General features: G+C 43.1%; 1 protein-coding gene across 1 annotated transcript in view; it reads right to left on the reverse strand.

Moving 5' to 3' along the window:
• ALK (ALK receptor tyrosine kinase) overlaps positions 1-21,757 on the reverse strand; it is a 2,610,699-nt gene that overhangs the window by 684,837 nt on the left and 1,904,105 nt on the right. Inside the window, exon 8 of the mRNA XM_086925973.1 lies at positions 11,148-11,279. Within this exon, the coding sequence (XP_086782099.1) occupies positions 11,148-11,279 (132 nt within the window). The remainder of the gene's footprint in view (positions 1-11,147; positions 11,280-21,757) is intronic.

Below are 21,757 nucleotides of genomic sequence, written 5' to 3' on the forward strand. Positions count from 1 at the left end.
ATGTAGCACTAATACAACTACTTTTACCTTAAAATTACCAACCATTCCTTGTGGTCCTCTTTAAAGCATTGTGTCTCCCTTATTTTCTGTGTGCTTGATATTGACTTGGTATACATTATACTTGTCTTTGATCACCAGCTGAGACATTGTTCCTTGAATTATTTATTTACCCGGTCTCAACTGGATTAATGGGTTTCTCCTGCTGTTTATTTTTGCTACCTTTAAACATTTAGGCATGCAAATCTATCATGCTGATAAAGACTTTGAGGAAGGAAATCTAGGTAATGCTCTTTACTCCATACGTCGATCTCTATCTTTTTGGTGCTCGCTCCCTCTGTCTCACTGGGCCAGGTGGCAATATCCAAAATGTTGGTTCTCCCCCATCTGTTGTACTTCTTTGTTGCCCTCCCACTTGTGCTCCCCAGAAGTTTCTTTTGGGGAACTGAACAGTTTGCTGCTAGAATTGATATGGGGCTCTGGACGCCGCCCGGTTGCTTTGAACACAATACAATGCCCAATCACTGAGGGAGGTATGGGGGTACCCCAATATGAATGATACTATGCTGCTGTGCAGCTGCAATGGCCGATGGTGTGGTTATGTAACTCTAGCCACCCCAAAACTACATTGGTGTGAGCACTGCTGAAGGATGTGAGCATTTACAACTGGCGGACAGATTCAGCACTCCACACAAGCCAAGAGTTTAGACACATGGTGGTTGAGCGCTGATATGTACATCCCAAGGGTGCCACGCTTCCATACTCTCCAGCTATAGGTATCTGGGACTTGCCGCCACTGTGCAGCGTCCTGACCCAGCTCCTGGGAGAGAAGTGGAGATCACACTATTGGGTGACCTCTATAATGAGGGCGCAGTAGTGCCCTTTCAGAACCTAGTGGAATCGCATGACTTGAACGCTGGACAGTTTTTAACACACCGAGTACTCCGGAAAGTTATTCAGAAGACATAGAATCCGGAGGACTCCGAACCCCCCATCTCCTCATCACTACACACATTACTCTGGGCCACAAGCACCTGTAATGCAACCATGACCTTGAACACTGCACTTCACAATCCCCCTGAAGATCATACACTCTAGGTGGGATGCAGCTTTCCATCAACCACTATCTGATAAGAACTGGTCCCGTGCCCTCCAGACGACAAAGAGTGTGTCCCGTTATCCTAGTTTTCACTACGCACAATTCCGTTTCATACACCACATTGATCTCTCCCCATACCGTAATTAGCACATATTCGCGGCGCTTTCCCTAGAACGCCCCAGGTGTAAGTTACTAAGTACTGACTTCTTTGAGGTGGTGTGGGCATGGCCATTACTGCACCCCTCCTAGACAAAGATAGCTGCAAGGGTGGCTGAATATCGATGCAGACACTCACACCCACACCTGAGTTGTGCCTTCTGGGCCTGCGTTTCAGAATGCAGGGAGATAAACACACTTCACTTTTTCATAGAGCTGGCTTTCCTATTATTCAAACACAGTATCACCATGGCATGGAAATCGCATGCTCCCCCCTCCCCCCCTGCCTGGATACACAGCTGTGGTGGAGTAGCTTGTTGACATGGACCAGGGCCGAAACACACACGCTTAGGCTGCTCAGCATCAGAGGCGATTCTCAAACAGGAGGTGAATGCTTGGAAGCCTTCCTGCTTGTGGTGGAAGCTGAAACCGACGAGCGACCCCCGTGAGTGGTAGTCGTGCCTTCCACTTTCGGCAGGTCTGGTTTGATTGAACACAATAGAGTTCTCATAATGTTTGACTGTTTATAACTTATTATTTAATGTTTTTTCTGACATGCTCCCCCTGCACCCTAGCAGGGGTCATTCCTACTGATGCTTTGGAATTCGGCTTTGCGGACAAAATGTGACCGCTTACCAATTCTCTACATCTAAAGTTAGTAGCGCTGAAATTCTGTGTTATGAGTACCACTAATGCATAATGTACTACTCCAGAAAAAGCTGTCAATAAAAATATATTTTTTTAAAGTAAGCCATTTCATTTGCGTTTTCAATTGCGTGTTTTATTTTCTTGAAACTGTGATCGTATTCAGATGACCATTCAAACGGAACTTCACGCTTTGTTAGTCCTCTTAAAAAGGCACTTAGAGTGGCAAAATCACAGATGTACCTGAAGCAGTAGCCAACCATGCCTAAGAAGGATTGTAGCATGGTCACATCTTCTACAGGGCAAGTAGACGTCAATGCTTGTACCTTTTCAGGGTCAGGAGTCATTCCCTTCTCAGAGAAAATATGCCCAAATAATTTAAGTCTGTTTTTGTGAAATCACACTTCTCTCATTTAGTGTGAGACCTGCATCAGCAAGCAGACATTTTAGTGTGAGTGGTTTATCATGTTCCTTTTGTGTAGCACCAAACATCAATATATCATCACCGTAGTTAAAAGCCTGTGTGACAGGCCGAATTATTCAACGAATGACATCTTGCAAGAGTTCTGCAGCTGACAACACACCAAAATGGAGTCTTTTATATCTGAACAAACCAACATGAGTTGAAAAAGTACTAATGTACCTACAGTTTTCTTTCAGTTCAGGTTGATGTCAGCCGTTGATCAAATCAAGGCAGGAGAAAACGTTCGTGCCATTCAGCTGCGTGATCATGTCATCAAATTGTGGACCTAGATGTCTTTCGATTGCTTCGTTTGCCTGTCATCACAAATGTGCACTGAACCACCACTGTCCTTTTTTGGCTCGATGTTGGGCCAGTAGAGCGCTCAATGACGTAATGCTTTAACAGTATTTCTAGTAGTTCTTGCTCAACTGCTTCCTGTAAATGAAAAGCAATTTGACGGTGTCGCTGTGCAACAGGGTGAATGTCTTCATTCATGTGAAGCTGCACTTTCATGGTCTTAGGTTTCCCAAGTCCATTCAACAGTGTTGGGAATTCACTCACTATTTCAGAGTGGGCATTCAAGTTGTAGTTAATAGAGATCAGTCCCATGTCAGCAGCAGTATCTAAACTTCATAAGCATGCATTTGACGACGAACCTTGGAGAATATGATGGATGCTTGCCCTGTCATTTTCTTGTGCAGCATGGTCGCTACAAAGGATTCTTGACTCTGCAAAGGTGTAGAAGCTGCCCAGCTGTACACCTTTATTCTCAAAAGGTTAGAAGTGGTACTGGAGACAGTTCTTTGTACTTTTCTGCAGGCATGTTTATTGGCGCACCACTGTCTATAATAAAAGTTGTAGGGAAACCATTCACCTTGAGCTTGATTTTAGGATAATGTCCAATGAACTGTGTTGCTTCATGTGGCTATTCTTTTTGGATTTGTCTTTTTCTTTGCAAGCAGTCAATCCCACATGTGCACATCAGTCTATGACTGACACCATCATCGCACATCCATCTTCCTCACTGTCACTCGATGATAACATTACGGAACCTTTAGAAGATGAATTTGATGACCATCGACTTTGTTTTGTTTCCACTTGCCTTAATTGATATTGCCGTTTGGTCTTGAGGGAGCACTTGAGTGCTTCTGGAACTTTCTATTGTCAATCTACTCATCTCTCCATGACGCACTCAGTTTCTCTTCTGCATAGCAAACCATTATGAAATGGTTTTCTTTTTCGCAACCTTCGCATATCTGTCCAAAGTCGGTACATACACGTTAATGTGGAAAGGAGAATCCACAAGAGAAACACAATTTCTTTTTCTTTGGAGACATCACTCTGTGGGCCTCTGCCTTGTGTTTCTGCTTACTATTCATACTCAATGCTGATTCCTTGTGGATTGGTCCAGCTTCCACATCAGCAGTCTGTCGACCAGCACGCTCATCCACTCCTGCAGCCATAAGAACTTTCTCCAAACTGAGCATTTCTCACAGCATGTGTCATCGGAATGAATCGGAGAGGGAACCATCAATAACTCTAAGACGCATGGCATCTTCATCATTGAATTCACTGAACTTGTAGTGCTTTATGAGCATATCATGTCCCTCAACAACCTTGATTGAAGGTGTACCTTTCATAGTCGACATTTGGCATTGAATTGAACTTGCCTTCAAACGTCTTCTTGATTCGCCGGTATGATATTTCATCAGCCTGTGATATCTTCTTTATCACTTGTTTTACTCCATCACCTGCAATGTTCTTTAAGTATTTGGTGATTGTGTTGTCATCTGTTTCTTCTATAGCATCCATGAAGTCCTTGAACGTTTTGAACCAGGCAGTCCATTTGGCACCAATATTCTGCTTTTTTGTGGTATCGAAGAGAGGTGGTGGTTTCAGGAATGCGGCAGCACCATATTTTACCCTCTTTTCAACAGCCCTTGCAGAGTTTCAAAGCATGATTACCTTTTGAGTTGTGCTGAATGCCACCAGCCACCTCGGTGGTAACTTCTGCAGGGAACAATGGCTTTGTAAGCACAACCCCTGTGCTTATGCTTGGGTTGTTGTCGTTGTCAGATGCTACTTTATGATGACAGACCCCGGGTCAAGTCTTGATTGGAGGTCAGTGGAACTTCTACAGTTCACTCCGGTGAATACAGTTGTACTTTTTGTACCTTGTTGCCTCTGCTTTTAGCATTTTCTTACAACTGGCTGTCGCTGCCTTTAGCGTTTTTTTCTGTGCCTGCTCGTCTTTGTCTTTAGTGCTTTCCTGCACCTAGTTGTCGCTGCCTTTAGAGCTTCTTTGTACATGGTTGTCACTGTCTTTTAGTGTTTTTGCTTTGTATCGGTGCTGGCTCTGTGTTATGCTGTGTGGTGCAGTATCTTTTCTTTCTTCCTTACCAGTATACTTCTGGTGGGCTTACTGATGGTGCTCCTTCGTAGGGTCTTCACCCTCTTCGAGGGCCTCACAAAAGCTGGAGCTGCACTTTGACTCCACATGCACCAACTGTAGACCACTTCTTGGAGCACACATGACATGCACAAGCAGTTTAATGGACCACAGTAAACTCTCAGAGAGAGCAGTCTTGTATCCTTGGAGGCATGTATCCCTTATCTTATCGATAGTTGTAGCGTCCTTACCAGACCAAGAGTGTATAACAGACTCAGCCACACACAGAACTCTGGTTCACATGTCATTATTCTTCAGCACGCAACAATTAACTGAACACACAGTGTCACAAACATTATTAACTGCACCCAGCCACACCCAACAGATAACGTAGTACTTGTAAGGAGTCTGCAGAGGACCTCTAGAGGCCTCACATGCACAAACACAGGACACAATACATAACTGCTCAGAAAAACATACTAACAATCATAAATAATCTGTTATGTGCAATTGTGTGTAAAGCACCTGAAGTGGCATATAGCATGCAGACCACTGAGGCGGGCATAACTCGTCACCCACAATTTACTGTGCAAACCACCTAGACTGAGGCAGCTTGCAATGCTGATCAGCCTAAGCAGCACAGGACTCACCATAAATAACTTAACTTGCAAAGCACTGCAGCCTCCAAGACATGCAATTGACACCAAGACTGCCTATGCTGCGGGCAAGCGTACATAGAACTCTCATGCTTACAGTCACATTCATCCACTTAAATACTGAAAGGACAACCAGATGACACACATCTACACAATTCAGTTAACCATGGGTAGACAAATGAACAGTGAAAGATTACATGACTTGCTGTGCACTACATGTTGTCACACATGCTAGTGCAAAAATGCATGCAGATTTTAATACAAACAAGCCAAAAATAACATACAGCTCCTAGTGTAGTGCTAAAATACTCACAGACACGTGGCTCGGATCCAGAAACAGTGGAGTGCCAGTGTGTCCTGGGCTGTAGTTCAGAAAGGGAAATTACCCCCCTAACCAATAAGCCGAAACAGCTTCCTTTGCAAGCAATGCTATAGTCAAAATTCAATCTGTGTCAACTTGGGAGTTTAGAAAAATGTCAAAATAATCAGATGAATAAATAAGCAAGTTCACACTCTCAAAACAGATCCCAAGGTATAGATCACTGGTATCAAAGGATGGATTTACTCAAAGTCACCACCCTCCTACCCGCATAATCATTTTGGGTGGTTACCAGGAAAACAAAGTACTGCCCCAATGAGGGCGCCAAATAGTTTGTACTGTATTTTATTATATGCCAGTGTACTAGAAAGAAAACGGAAACACCAAACATTGGTAAAGCCTATTGGTTTGATAAGGTGCGTGCACATGTAAACACCATTTCTGTTTGCATGCTAAGTACATGTAAAATATACTCCTTCGGGCGCATTGTTCTCGTCATCTAAGTCCTGTGACGTGTGAATTGATACATTTAGGGAATACGGAGAAAACTGCTAATGTTTGTGTCTAGTGACTGTACATCAGGTTCAAGGCATTAAAAGACGGATACCATGTATACAATCTTACAACATGAATTCATAAAAACCGTGCTGACCTTTATGGCTGAGCTGTAGGTTGTTACATAAAATGGCTATTGTACCTGCAGTGTGTTTACAAGGTCTATGGTTTTCAGACATCCAAGAATTATAGTTCCATTTTTTCATCAAGTGCTGTCTCATCAGCCTTCAAAAGTTCCTTAACCTTAATGCTCATCTCCCACCAAACAATGAATTACATTGAGTCACAGAGACCTATTGTAGGGAGTTGGCCTGTATATACAATACCAAAGTAAGGTATAGTGTGCACAGAGTCCAGTGGATTCCCAAAGGTTTACAGAGGTAAAAGTAGAGGCTTTATCAGAGTGTAGTGTTAAGCATTTATTGTACACATCCAAGTAAGAAATTAAGTAAAATACTCAAAGACTGAACTCAGACCAATTGTTTGTAGTAAAAATATTTCTTTTGTTGTATTTTATTTTTAGAACCAAGCAGTACTTGGTACAGGTAAATAGAATTGTACTTTTCAAGACAGATAGATCAACAAGCAAGTTGGATGAGAACGACTTTTGGTACCGGTTTGAACAATATTTAAAGTACAGATATAATTACTTTCGATTACTTTTTAGAGTACATTTTTGCTTTTTCTACTCAGTGTGATATGCCTATATATAACATTGAGACATTTCCTAGAAAAAAGGTAAGTAATAGAGTTTTCATAAAACCACAGTTTCTTATGTTTCCATACAAATGCCCTCAACACTTAAAGGGTTTTCAGAACAAAACAGTCAAAGCAATCCTATTGAGAAAAATGAGGTTTGCAGGTAAATAAATGGGCTTGAGGGTTCAGTTTCTGAGGTTAGAACAAGGGTTCTCCCAGGGTCGAGGATGCACTCAAAAAGCACCCTCAGCGGCAGTAAGGCGACCAGGTGCAGAGTGCTGAAGCCCAGTGTTAGCCTATGGGGCTCGGGGCCGTCGTTGGTAGCTGCTCTTGGGCAAGCCAAAGGTTGAGGGACCAAAGCTCCTAGGGTTAAGCCCAGGGCAAAGGGGGATCCAAGTTAGCACACAAGGTGCGCCCACAGTGGCACAGGGGCGGCCGGGTGCAGGGTGCTGGATTGGTGTTAGGTACCCTTTTGTTTTCAACGGAGATCTCTGGTCAGAACAAACACTGCAGGTTAGGGCAAGGGGGCTTCCTGGAGGCGTCCACCAGTTAGAGAGGTATGTTGGTAGGCTGGGGGTTGGCTGGACACCATCAGTTGTGCCACCCAGGCTTTGGGGCTTCGGGTGAGGGGTGTCTTGAGGCATTGGGTTTTCTTTATCAGCTCTGGTCGCGATCGGGGGGAACCTCCAGATAGAGGCTGCAGGGCTCGTCAGAAAGCTTGAGGTAGGTCAGGGGTCTCCAGAGCCCAAGTCAGGATCACTGGGGGGACCTCCTCCTGGGATTGGGCCACTCGAACCATAGGCGTCGGATGTCAGCTGCAGAGTGGTGCAGAATCGTGAATTCAGCCGGAGCTTGAGTCTGGTTCTCGAGCAAGTCCGTTGCTCATGGGAGCCAGAGTCTTTGAAGGTAAGGCAGGGCAGGCCCTCTGGGTTCTGTGGAGCTACTGGCTGCAGGATACACTGGGATTCCGCTGGAGCAGGTCGCGGTTGATACAGGACGGTGGGGCTAGGGCCAAGGCAGTTGGTGTCCTCCTCTTCTTCCTTCAGCATGGCTTTTCGGTCCTTCTTCTTCTTACTTGTCTGAAGAGGCAAGGGTCAGGGTTACCCCTGTATACAAATTTTAGGGGCGTTTTAGGTAGGTACAGGTCTGGACTAATGGGTCCGTTCCTTGGGGTAGGTACACCCCCTACTATGCTATCCTCCAGTGGCAGGGGGCATAAGCCTCACTATGGTTGACCGGGTCCCCCATCTTCAAGATGGCGGGGACTGAGAATTGTGCTTTGCCTTGTCTTCCGCACCTGAGGGGTGGGGTTGACAAAGGTGGGCACACTTCTCCTCCTATCTTGGTTTTCCCGACGATTTTTCCTCCCAAAGTGGAAGTTAGAACCGGTGGGGGACAATTGCTGGGAGTAGCAAATGGCTGGGTCAGCTCACAAAGGCGGCAAGCCTTTGAAGCTTCCTCTTTGTGGCTCTTGCCCATCCTCGGGTAGGAGACATGGCACCTCTACCCAGGGTGTGCTTTGTTTCAGGATCCCAAGAGCGGCGGCTCTTGACCCCGGGGTCTAGAAACATGTCTGGGAGTGGCAGCTGGCAAGCTGCCAGTCAGCTAGGACACTAAAGTTAGGTCATTTTTCTGGGGGCATCTCTAAGATGCCCTCTGAGTGCATTTGGCATTAAATCCCACATCAGTGTAGGTTTAATGTGCTGAGACGTTTGATACCAAACTTCCCAGGTTTCAGCACAGCCATTATGGTGTTGTAGAGTAATGACAAACTCCCAAACCATATACTCTTTATGGCTTTACTGCACTTACAATATCTTAGAATGGACCTAGACACTGTAGGGGTACAGGGTTCATGCAGCTGTACCCTCACCAGGGGTATAGTACACCCAGCTAGAGGGGTGGCTAACCTATGCCATAGGCAGTGGATGGTAAGCATGGCACACAGGTATGTTTACCATATCGACTCTTCACTTTTTTCAACACCAAGACATGCAGCCTGCAAGTGCAGTGTGTGTGTGTGTGTGTTAAGGTCCATGGCCTCTGAGGGTGGCATAATATGTGCTGCAGTCGTTAGAGGGCTTTCCTCCTCCCAGTGCCCTTGGTACCCATGGTACCTTTTACAAGGGACTTACATGTGGCCAGGGTGGTGTCAATAGAGGATGCACAGGTACAGTTTTAGGGAAAGAACATAGGCCCTGGGTACCTGGAGAACACACTCAGTCAAAGAGCATCAACATAAAGCAAAATGTGGGAGGCAAACATGCAAAAAGGGCACTTTCCTACACCTATTATTTAAGTATCTTTTTAACGTTCCATGAATGAAAGCAATTTTTAATTTCAAACAGACATCGTAGATATCAGGTTTCCATTCAAAAGCTCTCAATAGCCTGATATTATAGCATTTAATATAACTTGTCATTCTAAAGGCTTGGTTCAGAAGCAGTGAAACTTTCGTTTTCCACATTTCATTTTATGTCAAGGAATTCCAAAAGGTCAGTGACTTCAATATACGATTACATGGCCAGCTATAAAAGGCACTGGTAAAGCCTAGATGCCTGGCCTTGGCATACCTGCAGTGTTTCTATTTACTTTTACATGCACCTGCACTATGCATTAAAAGTGCAAAGTTACCAAAATGAAAAATGCTGCTGTGTAAAGATGACAAGGGAATTTTTTCTAAGATTGAATCACAGGTAATCGATCACTTTTGCATTTATACTTATGATCAACTGAATTAAATTGTAACCTGCTGTAATTATCAATTGTCACAAGAATATGGAAATAGTAAACAAATCACTCAGAAAGAAGAAAAAAAGCTACACGGTTATTGAGTTAATAAAATAATATCTCTTTATGTATATTTATTTTAAGAAGGGTACTTTTTACAATAAGAAAAATTCATCGAAAAGAAATGGACTAGAAAAAATGATTTGTTCGTCACGTCAGAGTTAATCTCTCGCGAGACGACGCCACGTTCGAGTTAGATCCGGGAATCTGAAATTAAACAAATACGCCGTAGAAACCTCGATTGAATACGCTGGTTCCTTTTTTGCTCAAGTGAATAAACTCTTTTAAGAGCAGAAACGCTGTTGAGACGCGGAGTGAAATTTCCGGTCCTATAATCTTAATTTATTCAATATTCTCAAATAGCAGGGGGTCTCTACTCTCTAAAGTTTTAATTGTCCTGAGAATGGCCTTAAAGATTTAACTACTACAAGGCCGAAACGTCGACTTCTTTGTCCACATCTTTAAAGCCAAAAGAACTTAGACATAAGAATCACTGTTTCCAGTTATGCATGATTCAATGTTAAAAATTCACTAAGAGTGGACCACAACGCAAGTGGACGTGACGAACAATTCATTTTTTCTAGTCCATTTGTTTTCGATGAATTTTTCTTATTGTAAAAAGTACCCTTCTTAAAACAAATATACATAAAGAGATATTATTTTATTAACTCAAGAACCGTGTAGCCTTTTTTCTTCTTTCTGAGTAATTTGTTTACTATGTCCATATTCTTGTGACAATTGATAATTACAGCAGGTTGCAATTTAATTCAGTTGATCATAAGTATAAATGCAAAAGTGATCGATTACCTGTGATTCAATCTTAGAAAAAATTCCCTTGTCAGCACCATAATAGAAACATACTTCATCCCAAGCTCGCAAGGGTTTATTGGGTCACCCACCCTTTCTAAAGCTGTGTAAAGATGGCAAGCATATGTTTAAAAAACAAGTATAAAAAATACCTGTTACAAAAATAATTTAAAAAGAAAACCTGAAAAGAAAGCAGGAATAAAAGCAGTGAGTGATCTATCAGCCCTTGAACCGAAATTGACTTATTTAGTGATGGATATGCATACATCAAATGCTATAATCACCCACAGTGATGAGAGCCGAGGTATATGCTGGTGTGGGAGGAACCAAAATGTGAATAACACTTCAACAGACCAATGGATGACAATCCCTGTGTGAATCTATTTTGAATAAAGCTATATTTTCATGCAAAGTTTGCTGTATATCCATTCTGCAGTTTCCACTAAAGCATAGAGCAATACTTTTCATAAGACTTCAAATGGCAAGTGTTCTTTTTAAAAATGCAAAATACATGTGTCCCTCATTGGCCGAGCTGCACAAATATGGCCATGAAGAACCCAATCAACACTTACCTGCGGTCAAAGAGACCTGGTTGTTTTTGGGGATGGCAATCTTCCATAGAGGTGTGTTTAGGGAAGATGAATCCTGTGTCCACCCACAGTCCCCATCTTGAAAGGAACAGTAGAATCCATGAGGGAGGACACCTAAAAAGAAGGAACACAACAGGAAAGCTATTTTAGGAGAACGAGGAATGAACAAACAAAACAGTCAAGGTCCAATAACTTAGATACTAAACTCTTGGTCATAAAAAAGAATTAGCTTCTTTCTTATAAGGCTTGACAAAGGAATTCATGAAGAAAACAGTGAACCACAAAATCAAAGGGGAAGGATCCCTTGTCCTGCATAACCTGGGTATGCAGATTGCGTACTGATTAGTCCCAAATTAAAAAACCCTCATACACGTGTTAGGTCTTATGTGGAGTGGTATATCTTGATTCTCCGCTGTTTAGTCACGTGTTCGCATAATCACTGGGTTAGTAGTTATGCGTCCTCCAGCCGGAGGTTTACCCCTGGTTAACGCAGTAGTGAGCAGTGATGAGTGGGGCAGGTATTGTTAAAGATGCTCGTACAGCCAGATGAATGTCTTTAATGGGTCTGGGTATTCGAGAATAAGGTTAAAAAGATCCGTTGGTGTGTAATGGAGAGTTATTAGGGCTCTCGCACACTGATTAGTAGTTTAAAAATTGGTCGACATGTTTCAACCCCTAATCGCGCAGAAGGGTCAGGTGGGCTTTCTTCAGGACCATGTGAAGGGTGTACAGAGACCAAGGGCGACTCTGTATGTGATTTCCAATAAACAATATTGGTTGTTCATATGGAGAAGTGAGAAGACGGATATATTAATCCTTCTCCCGGTAAGGTCACGAAGTACCTGCAATAATGAAGTAACAGACATACATAGGGAGAAGTAGTGGGGAATTATTTAGGACTTATATACAGTATTTCTGTTTGTGTTTTTAAAAAAAATATATATACAGCAACTCGAAAATGGTAATACTTCATTGGAACACACATGCCAATGGTCAAGAATCACTGACTCATCCAATGATTTGTAAACGTAGGCAAAATTTCTCTACTCAAAACAGTGAACCGCCACCAGACTGAACTACACTTGGGAATTTAAAGGCCGACAGTAAAGAAGCTTCACTGTTGCTTTTATTTTGTATATTTAAATTTACTGTATGGTAAAGATCGTATGTATATATTGTAAATAACCTTTTTAGTATGTATTTTGTAGCCTTGAAGAAGTCCATCCGGAAGAAATGCATTGGCTACTGTGGCTATTAATTTTAAAAGAAGAAGAATAAAAAATGTTTCCAAACACACATTTATTGGAGAATATGAATTAGTGAAATTGTGTATAAAACATTTTGATTCTGTGCTGAATATACATGAATAATATTATATATTGAAAAAGAGTGCTGAACTATTAGAACTGTTTAATACCATAATAATTACTGGTGACTACATAAGAGATTAAATACTTGGAAAAATGTGTGTCTGAAGACAGGGCCACAACTTGACAGAGACATATTCAGCCACAAATAGAAAAACTGCAGAGCAAAAGCACGTTCTGGTCCATTCTTATAATTAATGGGTACACATTGATGAATATGTTTGAGAATATATAGGAAATGAGTCCTCTGTTTAGCTTTCTAGAACACTAACCGTAATTTGTCTGGCATTTCCTCCACCTGTAGGAAATGCTTAAAGTTTTACAGCTTTGATTCCATCAAGACAGGATTTAGGCGTGCCACACTTTTGTCATAAATACAGAATATTGTCGCTCTAGTTGTTCTTTAGAACACTGCGGAAAGCAGCAATAGAATACTGGGAAATCAACTGACAGGCTGCTGCTGCTAGAAGTATGTGTCTTACTCAGAATATTAGGATTTGTTCTCGCATGGTTGAGGTTCTAGAGCACCTTCCATGGCTTCTATGAGAAAATCATGAGAGAAAATGTTATTTTCTAAAACATGGGGGCATATAAGCAAGGGCGATATCGCCGCTTTAGCAGGACTTTTTCCTGCGAATGCGGCAATATTTTTATCGCCCTCTTAGCAAGCTGTTGCTAACAGCAGTTAGCGACAGCTTGTAGGCGATAGCTACAGGTTTAGGGCCCGCTTTGCATGTCAGCGATATTGTTCACTAATGACATGCAAAGTGGGCGTACCCAACCTGTTAGCGACTGAAAGCAGACGCTAACACAGCTATCGCCTATTATCAAGGCAGGCAAAGCGATAAAAGAAATCACACTAAGCGCGATTATTGCCAAAACTTAACGCCTGCTCAGACCACTTCTTAACCTGTATATCCAATGGGAGGTGGATAATCAGGTTATGTCCCCATAACCGATGATGCCTGATTATCGCTGGTTTTCCTTCGATATTCACGCATTGAGCCGCTATCGCTGGATATTTTATCGCTTTGGAGATAAACTTTGCTAATAGCACGTTATCTCTGCGATAATATCCGGTGATAAAAAAAATGCGCTAAGCACATTTAGCGATAATTATCGCTATTTGTTGCCAATATGCCTCCTGGCTCAATAAATCCCAGCAGAATATCAGCATTTCACACAGACTGGAATCATATTAGAACACACCTCAATTCCTAAAATGAGTGTGCTACCACCAATAAATGAATTACATTGAGACTAAAATGTGTTATCTCCCTAGTGCTCCTTTTCTCGTGAACCTCAAAAACAGGCTTTCACTATAATGCATTTTAACCGGGGACCGTGTCCACTGAATCCTGTAATGGCTGCCAGAATATGTTGTTTATGGCGTGGACAGCCAATCAAGGTGGGGGAGTCCCCACATGCCTCTGGGGGTGAAGGTATGCTAAACCTGTCCCCTTATATGTTTTTTTATTAATTTTGAGGGCACAGGGACCGGTCCCTTAGACGTGTAATTGCTGCAACAATATACTGTTCTTGTTTTGGCCAACTAATCATGATTTACTAATTCCCTTTTAAAATGGCCAATCTCAGCCTTTCAGGACACCAATGATCCAGATATCACTAACGTTCGGCTGATTAACCCGTTCATGCCCACTGGGCACCCTCTTATAAGCTTTTTTCTTGAAAATAACTGAATTGATTTATTTCTGAGCACAGTCCTAACTTTCACCCTAATTTGGTGCAATTCCATTCAAATGCTTTTACTGTATAGGAGAGCAACAGGACTTAAAATAGCTAATCAATGTTTTGAGTACCTCCCATTTTCTTAACCTCTGCTTGACAGTAGGGACATCTTAAGGATTTTTGTGGCCCTGGGCCAAACGCATTTTGGGGGCCCGGTTTGAAACAGTTTTGATTTTATGATCCAATTTCAGCTCTGTCATGCCAGCACAATCTCACTAATTTTACTGCAAATAAGCTCTGTGATATCCTCCCATATCTCGCATAAAAGGGCCCGCTTTGAACAAAAATACACCTTTTTTATGAATGTTGCATGAAACAAACACAAAATTTCTCTGCAAAATGTCTGTAACAGACTATTACACATCACCCACATTCAAAATAAATTAAAGGAAAAAGATATTTCAAACAATCTGTTTAAGAATAATTCAGGGTCATCTGGGCAAGACTCTCTACAGAACAGAGCTAGTTCTATCAGGGGCCCCCCCTGAAAGGCTGGGACCCTGGGTCACAGCCTGCTTTGCTCATGCCTTAAAATATTTCTGCTTGATGGGGCAGTGTAAAACCTTCCATGAAGGAGTCAAAGAGGATGAACTTTGTATGGAAAGTTTTATATAGAGTCATTGAACAGCACCAAAGCAAATGTATTAAGAAAACAAGGAACCACTTTCCTATGGAAAGTCTAGCTAAACTATACCTACTCTGATGCTATCACTACCGGAGTAATACACACACACACACACACACCCACAAACGCATGCACACACACACACATATATAGTTGAAAATTGATTTACTGATTGAGGAGGGTGAAACCACATTGAGGTAGCAATCATAATCTCTTTCAGCATGAAGCACAAGCAGACCCCACATTAACCTGTGCTTAACCCTCTGGTAGATTGGCACAAAAGCACTCAGGCTTAACTTAGAAGAAAAGTATAAAGTATTTATGCAGCACTTCAAACAGTAATAAAGTGAAAACACAACACAAGAAAAATCCTACACCAACTTACAAAAAGACAGTAAAATGTAATAAATTATTTGAAATCAAATGACAAAAAGCCAATAAGTACAACCGGAGAAATGCAATGTCGAAGCTTTAAGTACAATTAGTGCTTAGAAGCACAAAACTCCAACTGTGGTTATCAGGTAGCGCCGGACCGGGACAAAGTCATCAGTTCAGCCTGACCGTGATCAAGCGCGGGCTGGATACAGGGAGCAAGCTAGGCTCGCTGAACAAAGTACCTTAAATCTGGCTTTGCGAGAGATTGCGAGATTCCGCATTGAGGATGCATCTCTCAGCAGAGGTTCCATAGACGATGCAGTGCAGCGATGTGGATTCCTGCATCATTCCCGAGGATGCCATTGATGAGGGGCTTGCAATACGATGTCCTTTATGAAGATATGTCATGCAGTGGCGGTTTCCGATGAAGATGCAGGGCTGCAACGCGGAGTCTGTTGTCATTACCAATGATGCGATCGACGAGGGGCTTGTAATACGAAGACATGCATCCAGGATGTGTCGCATAGCAGCAGTTCAGAGGAGCCTGTGGGCTGCGTTGTGAGGTCTGGCAAAGAGGATGCGTTGCACTGCAGTAGTTCTGAAGCAGATCTGTGAGGAGATGCATCACGCTATCCTGGCAGATCACCTTCAGGCCCACTCCCAGGGGAACAGGACTGGGGTGGCAAAACTTTGTGGGTAGTATTCACAGCAGATTCCAGGAACTGGGTTCAAGGTGGTTGGAGCCTTTTCTGTCCCTCAGGCTGTGATCAGGAGGCCAGGCAACTAGCCCTTGGGGTCCCTCTAGTACTCCTGAGTACAAGATGTAGGTCCAGTACTCTTCACTGAGGTAGAAGGGCAACAGAGTAGTAGTCCTACTTACAGCAGTCCTTCTGAGTCTTACGCAGGTCCAGAGGAGTACTGAAGAGTTGGCTTTGAGGGACCATTATTTATACCTGGTCCAAACTTTGATGTAGGAGAAGTTGCTAGAGACTTCCACCCCCAGAGGTGTTTGGAATCTCCTGTCTCCCTACTCTGGCGCTTGTTTATATGGGGTAACAAGCGACTAGTCTCAAACACTTAGTGAGTGTGTGCAGGCGGATCCTTTGTGTTGTGCAAATGTGGTAGGTGACAGCTCCTCCGCTTAATCACGTTGGGGTGGCCCATCCTGACAACACCGATTTTCCTCTGTCGCACTGTATGGCAGCAATACGCAGAGGCCAACTGCTAGATACACCTAGTCACGTGACCTGTGATACAGACTGCAGGCAACGATGGATGGGACAAGAAAATGCTGACTTTCTAAAATACAACTAAAGGACATCAGTTACGTTAAAAGAAACAATCAACAAATGATAACGGGCATTCAGTTGACTTCTCTGTCATGGTCCTGATTGTTCCACCATGCAATGTGCCATGGATTTTATGCCCAGTAGTATTGTTACAACAAAATTGTGTCCCAAGTGAGTAGTCTTGCCGTTGGGAGTGTTTACAAGTAGAAATAATTGAAACCTGCTGCATGACTATATTATCAGTCTTGTGAGAATACAGACATCAGTTCCTTGTCCTGAGGAGAACCCTAATAAGGAAACTTCAGAGGGTTTGAACCTTGTTGACCATCATCTGAGCACCTACTGTTAATTAATAATTACACGATTCAATGTCAAATGTTTTAAATCACATCCTGGTTGTGAATAATCATGTTTTTGCAGAGCTGCCTTGTCCATTAATAGCCATGCAATGTATTTCTATATTGTATTCAAAACTTTATCGACAATTGTTTTCAAGCTCTCATTTGGATTTGTAAATAATGTGAACTGATAATTTGTTGTGTCTTGTTCATTATTGGTTTTGCAGTATACGTTGTCATTTGTGGTCTGTTTAAATCATGTTTATGTTTATTGTATTGTATTGTCTGGATTCATAGGGATACATTTTGTATGGGACCTTCTGTGTGTGTGTCAACAAACGGTCTTATTATATTTCTATACAGAAATAAAAAATAAATGATGACCGTTGTTATTGATCAAAGCGGCCACGAATCAAGCACAATTGTTAAGAAATCTGTCAGTGTTGCATTTCTTGTTTGATGAAACTTTCTAAAAGTGGCATTTTCAGAATTGTGACAGAAAATCCAACTTTACCGTTAAAGAGGTTTTTTAAATACAATTCTTTAGACACCTAATTCAACCCTCCTATCCGCTGCTTATGGAAAGTTGTCACTTACTAAATGTAATAAGTTAACTTATTGTTATCTTATGGGAGAGGTTGGACTTGCAGTAGCAAAAAATGAATTCAAGACTTTTTCACTACCACAATATATAAAAGTTAAAAATACATTACATGTCTAAATGTTTAAATACCCTACCCACTGGGCTATGTAGGACCTACCGTAGAGGTGGCTTATATGTATTAACAAGGAAAGTTTAAGTCTGGCAAAAAGGTTTATTTTGCCAGGTCGAAATGGCAGTTTACAACTGCACACACAGGCTGTAATGGCAGGCGTGAGGCCTGTTTACAAGGCTATTTAAGTGGGTGGCACAATTTGTGCTGCAGGCCCACTTGTAGCATTTAGCTTACAGGCCCAGGGTACAGGTAGAACACACTTTACTAGGGGCCTATAAGTAAATTAAATGTGCTAATTGGGTGTAAGCAAATGTTACCATATTTGAAGGAGAGCGAACACAAGCACTTGAGTAATAGTTAGCAGTGGCAAACTGTGCAGAGTCCCAAAACCAGCAAAAACAAAACAAACTCAGCAAAAACTGTAGAATGGAAGGCAAAAAGATGGGGGAAAACCATGCCTAGGATCATCAAAAAACATCAGTTGATGGACAGAATGCAGAAAAATGTCATACATTCACCCTAGTACAAAGATCTGGGACTAAATCCATCGTTTTTTTGCACTCCACACCACCCCAGTTCAGACACGGCCATATGCAAATCAGCCTTGACCGTGTGCCTCATGGGAAAAGGCCAGCCCAAACTGCCAAGCCATGTCTTTCCTGGACCGGAATCAAGCATCCTAGGACTGGTTTCTGGCTATCAGCGGTCTTCAGCCAGCATAGCTTGACTCAAGAGGTGTGGAGAGCATGGGACTCACGTCTGAGCATACCCATCCCACTCAGAGTGACAAATGCAAAAATAACAGTTGATGGACAGAATGCAGAACAATGTCATACATTTACCCCAGTACAGAGATCTCGGCCTGAATCCATCGTTTTTTTGCACTCCACACCACCCCAGTTCAGACATGGCCATATGCAAATCAGCCTTGACCCTGTGCCTCATGGGAACAGTCCAGCCCGAGCTGCCAAGCCATGTCTTTCCTGGACCGGAATCAAGCATCCTAGGACCGGTTTCTGGCTATCAGCCGTCTTCAGCCAGGATAGCTTGACTCCAGTGGTGTGGAGAGCATGGGACTCGCGTTTGAGCATACCCATCCCACTCGGGGTGACAAATGCAAAAACAACAGTTGCAAAAACAACATTTGTTGGACAGAATGTAGAACAATGTCATACATTCACCCCAGTACAGAGATGTGGGCCTAAATAAATCGTTTTTTTGCACTCCACACCACCCCAGTTCAGACATGGTCATATGCAAATCAGCCTTGACCCTGTGCCTCATGGGAACAGTCCAGCCCGAGCTGCCAAGCCATGTCTTTCCTGGACCGGAATCAAGCATCCTAGGACCGGTTTCTGGCTATGAGCCGTCTTCAGCCAGGATAGCTTGACTCCAGTGGTGTGGAGAGCATGGGACTCGCGTTTGAGCATACCCATCCCACTCGGGGTGACAAATGCAAAAACAACAGTTGATGGACAGAATGTAGAACAATGTCATACATTCACCCCAGTACAGAGATGTGGGCCTAAATCAATCGTTTTTTTGCACTCCACACCACCCCAGTTCAGACATGGGGTGGTGTGGAGTAAATTCACGTATACTGCACTTTAAATAAAATAAAATGTACCTCTCCCCGCGTCCCGTGCTGCCTCAGCTCCTGGCCGGGTTCCTGACTCCCGCTACTGCTGCTCTCCTGAACAGGAAGCAGCCACCCTCAGCCAGCCTCCCTCCCCTAGGCCAATCACAACGCTGCAATGGCAGCGTTGTGATTGGTGCGGACGGCGTCCAGCCAGGCACCTTCTGGGGAGGCCATTTTCTATACGTAGACTATAAGCAGCCTACATAGAGAAAATGGAGAGTGCCCATGACTGGTTTGGTCGGCCCTTAGAGGGCCGACCAAACAATCAGGGTCCACAACAGTGGGCTAGCCATGCCTCCACGGCTTTCCCGCAGACCAGCCCATCCGCACACCCACAACCAGGCACTTCTGCTTTTTGGCAGCACGAGAAGCCGAAACAAAAAATTGTAGTTTTACCATTTTATGTTTCTGCTTCTCCCACTGCGAGAAAACAGTGGGGCGACGTCCCTCAGACCTAATGGAGGAGCCACTCCTGTGGCAGAGATTCCTTTTGTAGTCTAAGGTGATAATATTTACAGAAACTCAAAGGAGAGCATAATTATGTATAATGCCAGGATTTATCATGGACAAAGACAGAACCTTATCTCATTCACAGATCCTGACCAAAGAGGAGTGGATGAAATAAAGCGTACGGAAAAAAGAGATACATGTTATAAAAGAATAAGAGAAATGTCATGCATGACAGTACAATTACAAATGAATATCTTTAAGGGCTCTATCGCTGAAAACTGCTCCTCATTAGTCCTAGTCCTACTCTGCTTCATCATTATCCTTACTAATCAGGTGAACACCCTTACAGATAGGACAGCTTTGCAAAAATTGAAATGCTGGGCCATCGAACCCCACATAGGTATCTTAAATATTCTTGCATTACCCTGAATTAATAATTTAATGATGACATGTACAGGCATTGCCTCACCATCCCTATAGATATCAAAGTTATCAACCCCTTTAACTGGAGGCAGGACATACCAAAATACAAACAAGCAGCACAGAAATAATGTGTTACAGAAATCACTTTAATACTAATGGTAAATTCCCTTCCCAAACCCAGAAGCACCTGGTCCTCACCCAAAGTCTGTGAGAGGGCGTGCGAGTGAGTGGGTGTGTGAATAGCTGCATGGGTGTGTGAGTGGCTATGTGGGTCTGTGAGTGTATGTGAGAGTCGCTGAATGGCAGTGTGAGTGGGTGTCTAAGTGTCTGTGGAGATGTATCAGTAGCTGCGTGAGTGACTGGGCCAGAACAGAACCTCACCTTCTTTGTTTGGTGGAGATGTCCTCCAAATTCCTGTGTCAAGAACGCGTTATGAAAATCAGCAGGAAATGCGCTTGGAGGCCTTTTGGTAAGCTGTCCATTAACTTGGGAAAAGGCGGGAAGACCTTTGCATACTGCTAAGGAAAATGGGGCGGGCCAAATGGGCGGACCTTGCAGATGGTTTGGGGCATTTTCATACTAAAAGGGAGAACCATGCACTCAAAACAAGAAAGAACCACTTGTCACAATCACTACAGGTCATACTACACTCCAATAGATCAACGATGCATTTACCTCCATTCAGGATTTCACATTGTTTTCTTAACGTGGAATACAAGAGAAAACACACTTGCTGTGCTCCACTCTATACTATTCCACCTTATGCTACTCCACTATTATCCATTCCATTGTATGCTATTCCACTATATGGTATTCCACTCTATGTTGTGCAACTATACACTGCTCCACTGTACAACACTTCACTCTACACCACTCCACACCGCTCCACTGTACACTATTTCACTCTATGCCACTTCACTGTACGCCAATACAGTCTACACCACTGTACTCTATACCACTCCACTGTACAGTATTCCACTGTATGCAGCTCCACTGTATGCCACTCCAGTTTATGCCACTCCATTATACCACACTCCACTCTATGCCACCCCAGTATATGCTATTCCACTGTACGCAACTCCACTCTATGCATCTCCACTCTATGCTATTATACTATACGTCACTTCACTCTACCCCTATTATACTATACGTCACTTCACTCTACCCCCCTCAGTGTCACTCCACTCTGTATCCATGCTATTTCACTTTACGTCACTATACTTCACACCATCCCATTGTATTCCACTCCTCTGTACACCACCTCATTGTATGCTATTCCACAGTACCCCACTCCAGTCAATGCCACTCCATTGTATGCCACTCCACCCTACGCCATTCCACTCTATGCTATTTTACTGTACTCCACTTATGCCACTGCACTCTACCCAACTTCACTCCACGCCACTGCACTGTATTCTGCTCAGCCATACTGTACAACACCTAATGACAGTCTACTCCCTCCCACTCTACCACATTATACTCCACTCTGTAGCACTCCACTGTACAACAATGAACTCCTGTCAATACAAGTTTACCTGCGGCGGCTTCTCCACTATGGCAGAGGAGTGTCACCCCCCCAAAAAAAAGATAAGGAAAAATTTGGAAAGAGCAGGCACAGACT

This window comes from Lissotriton vulgaris, chromosome 6, assembly GCF_964263255.1.
Source record: "Lissotriton vulgaris chromosome 6, aLisVul1.2, whole genome shotgun sequence".
Classification (NCBI taxonomy): Eukaryota; Metazoa; Chordata; class Amphibia; order Caudata; family Salamandridae; genus Lissotriton; species Lissotriton vulgaris.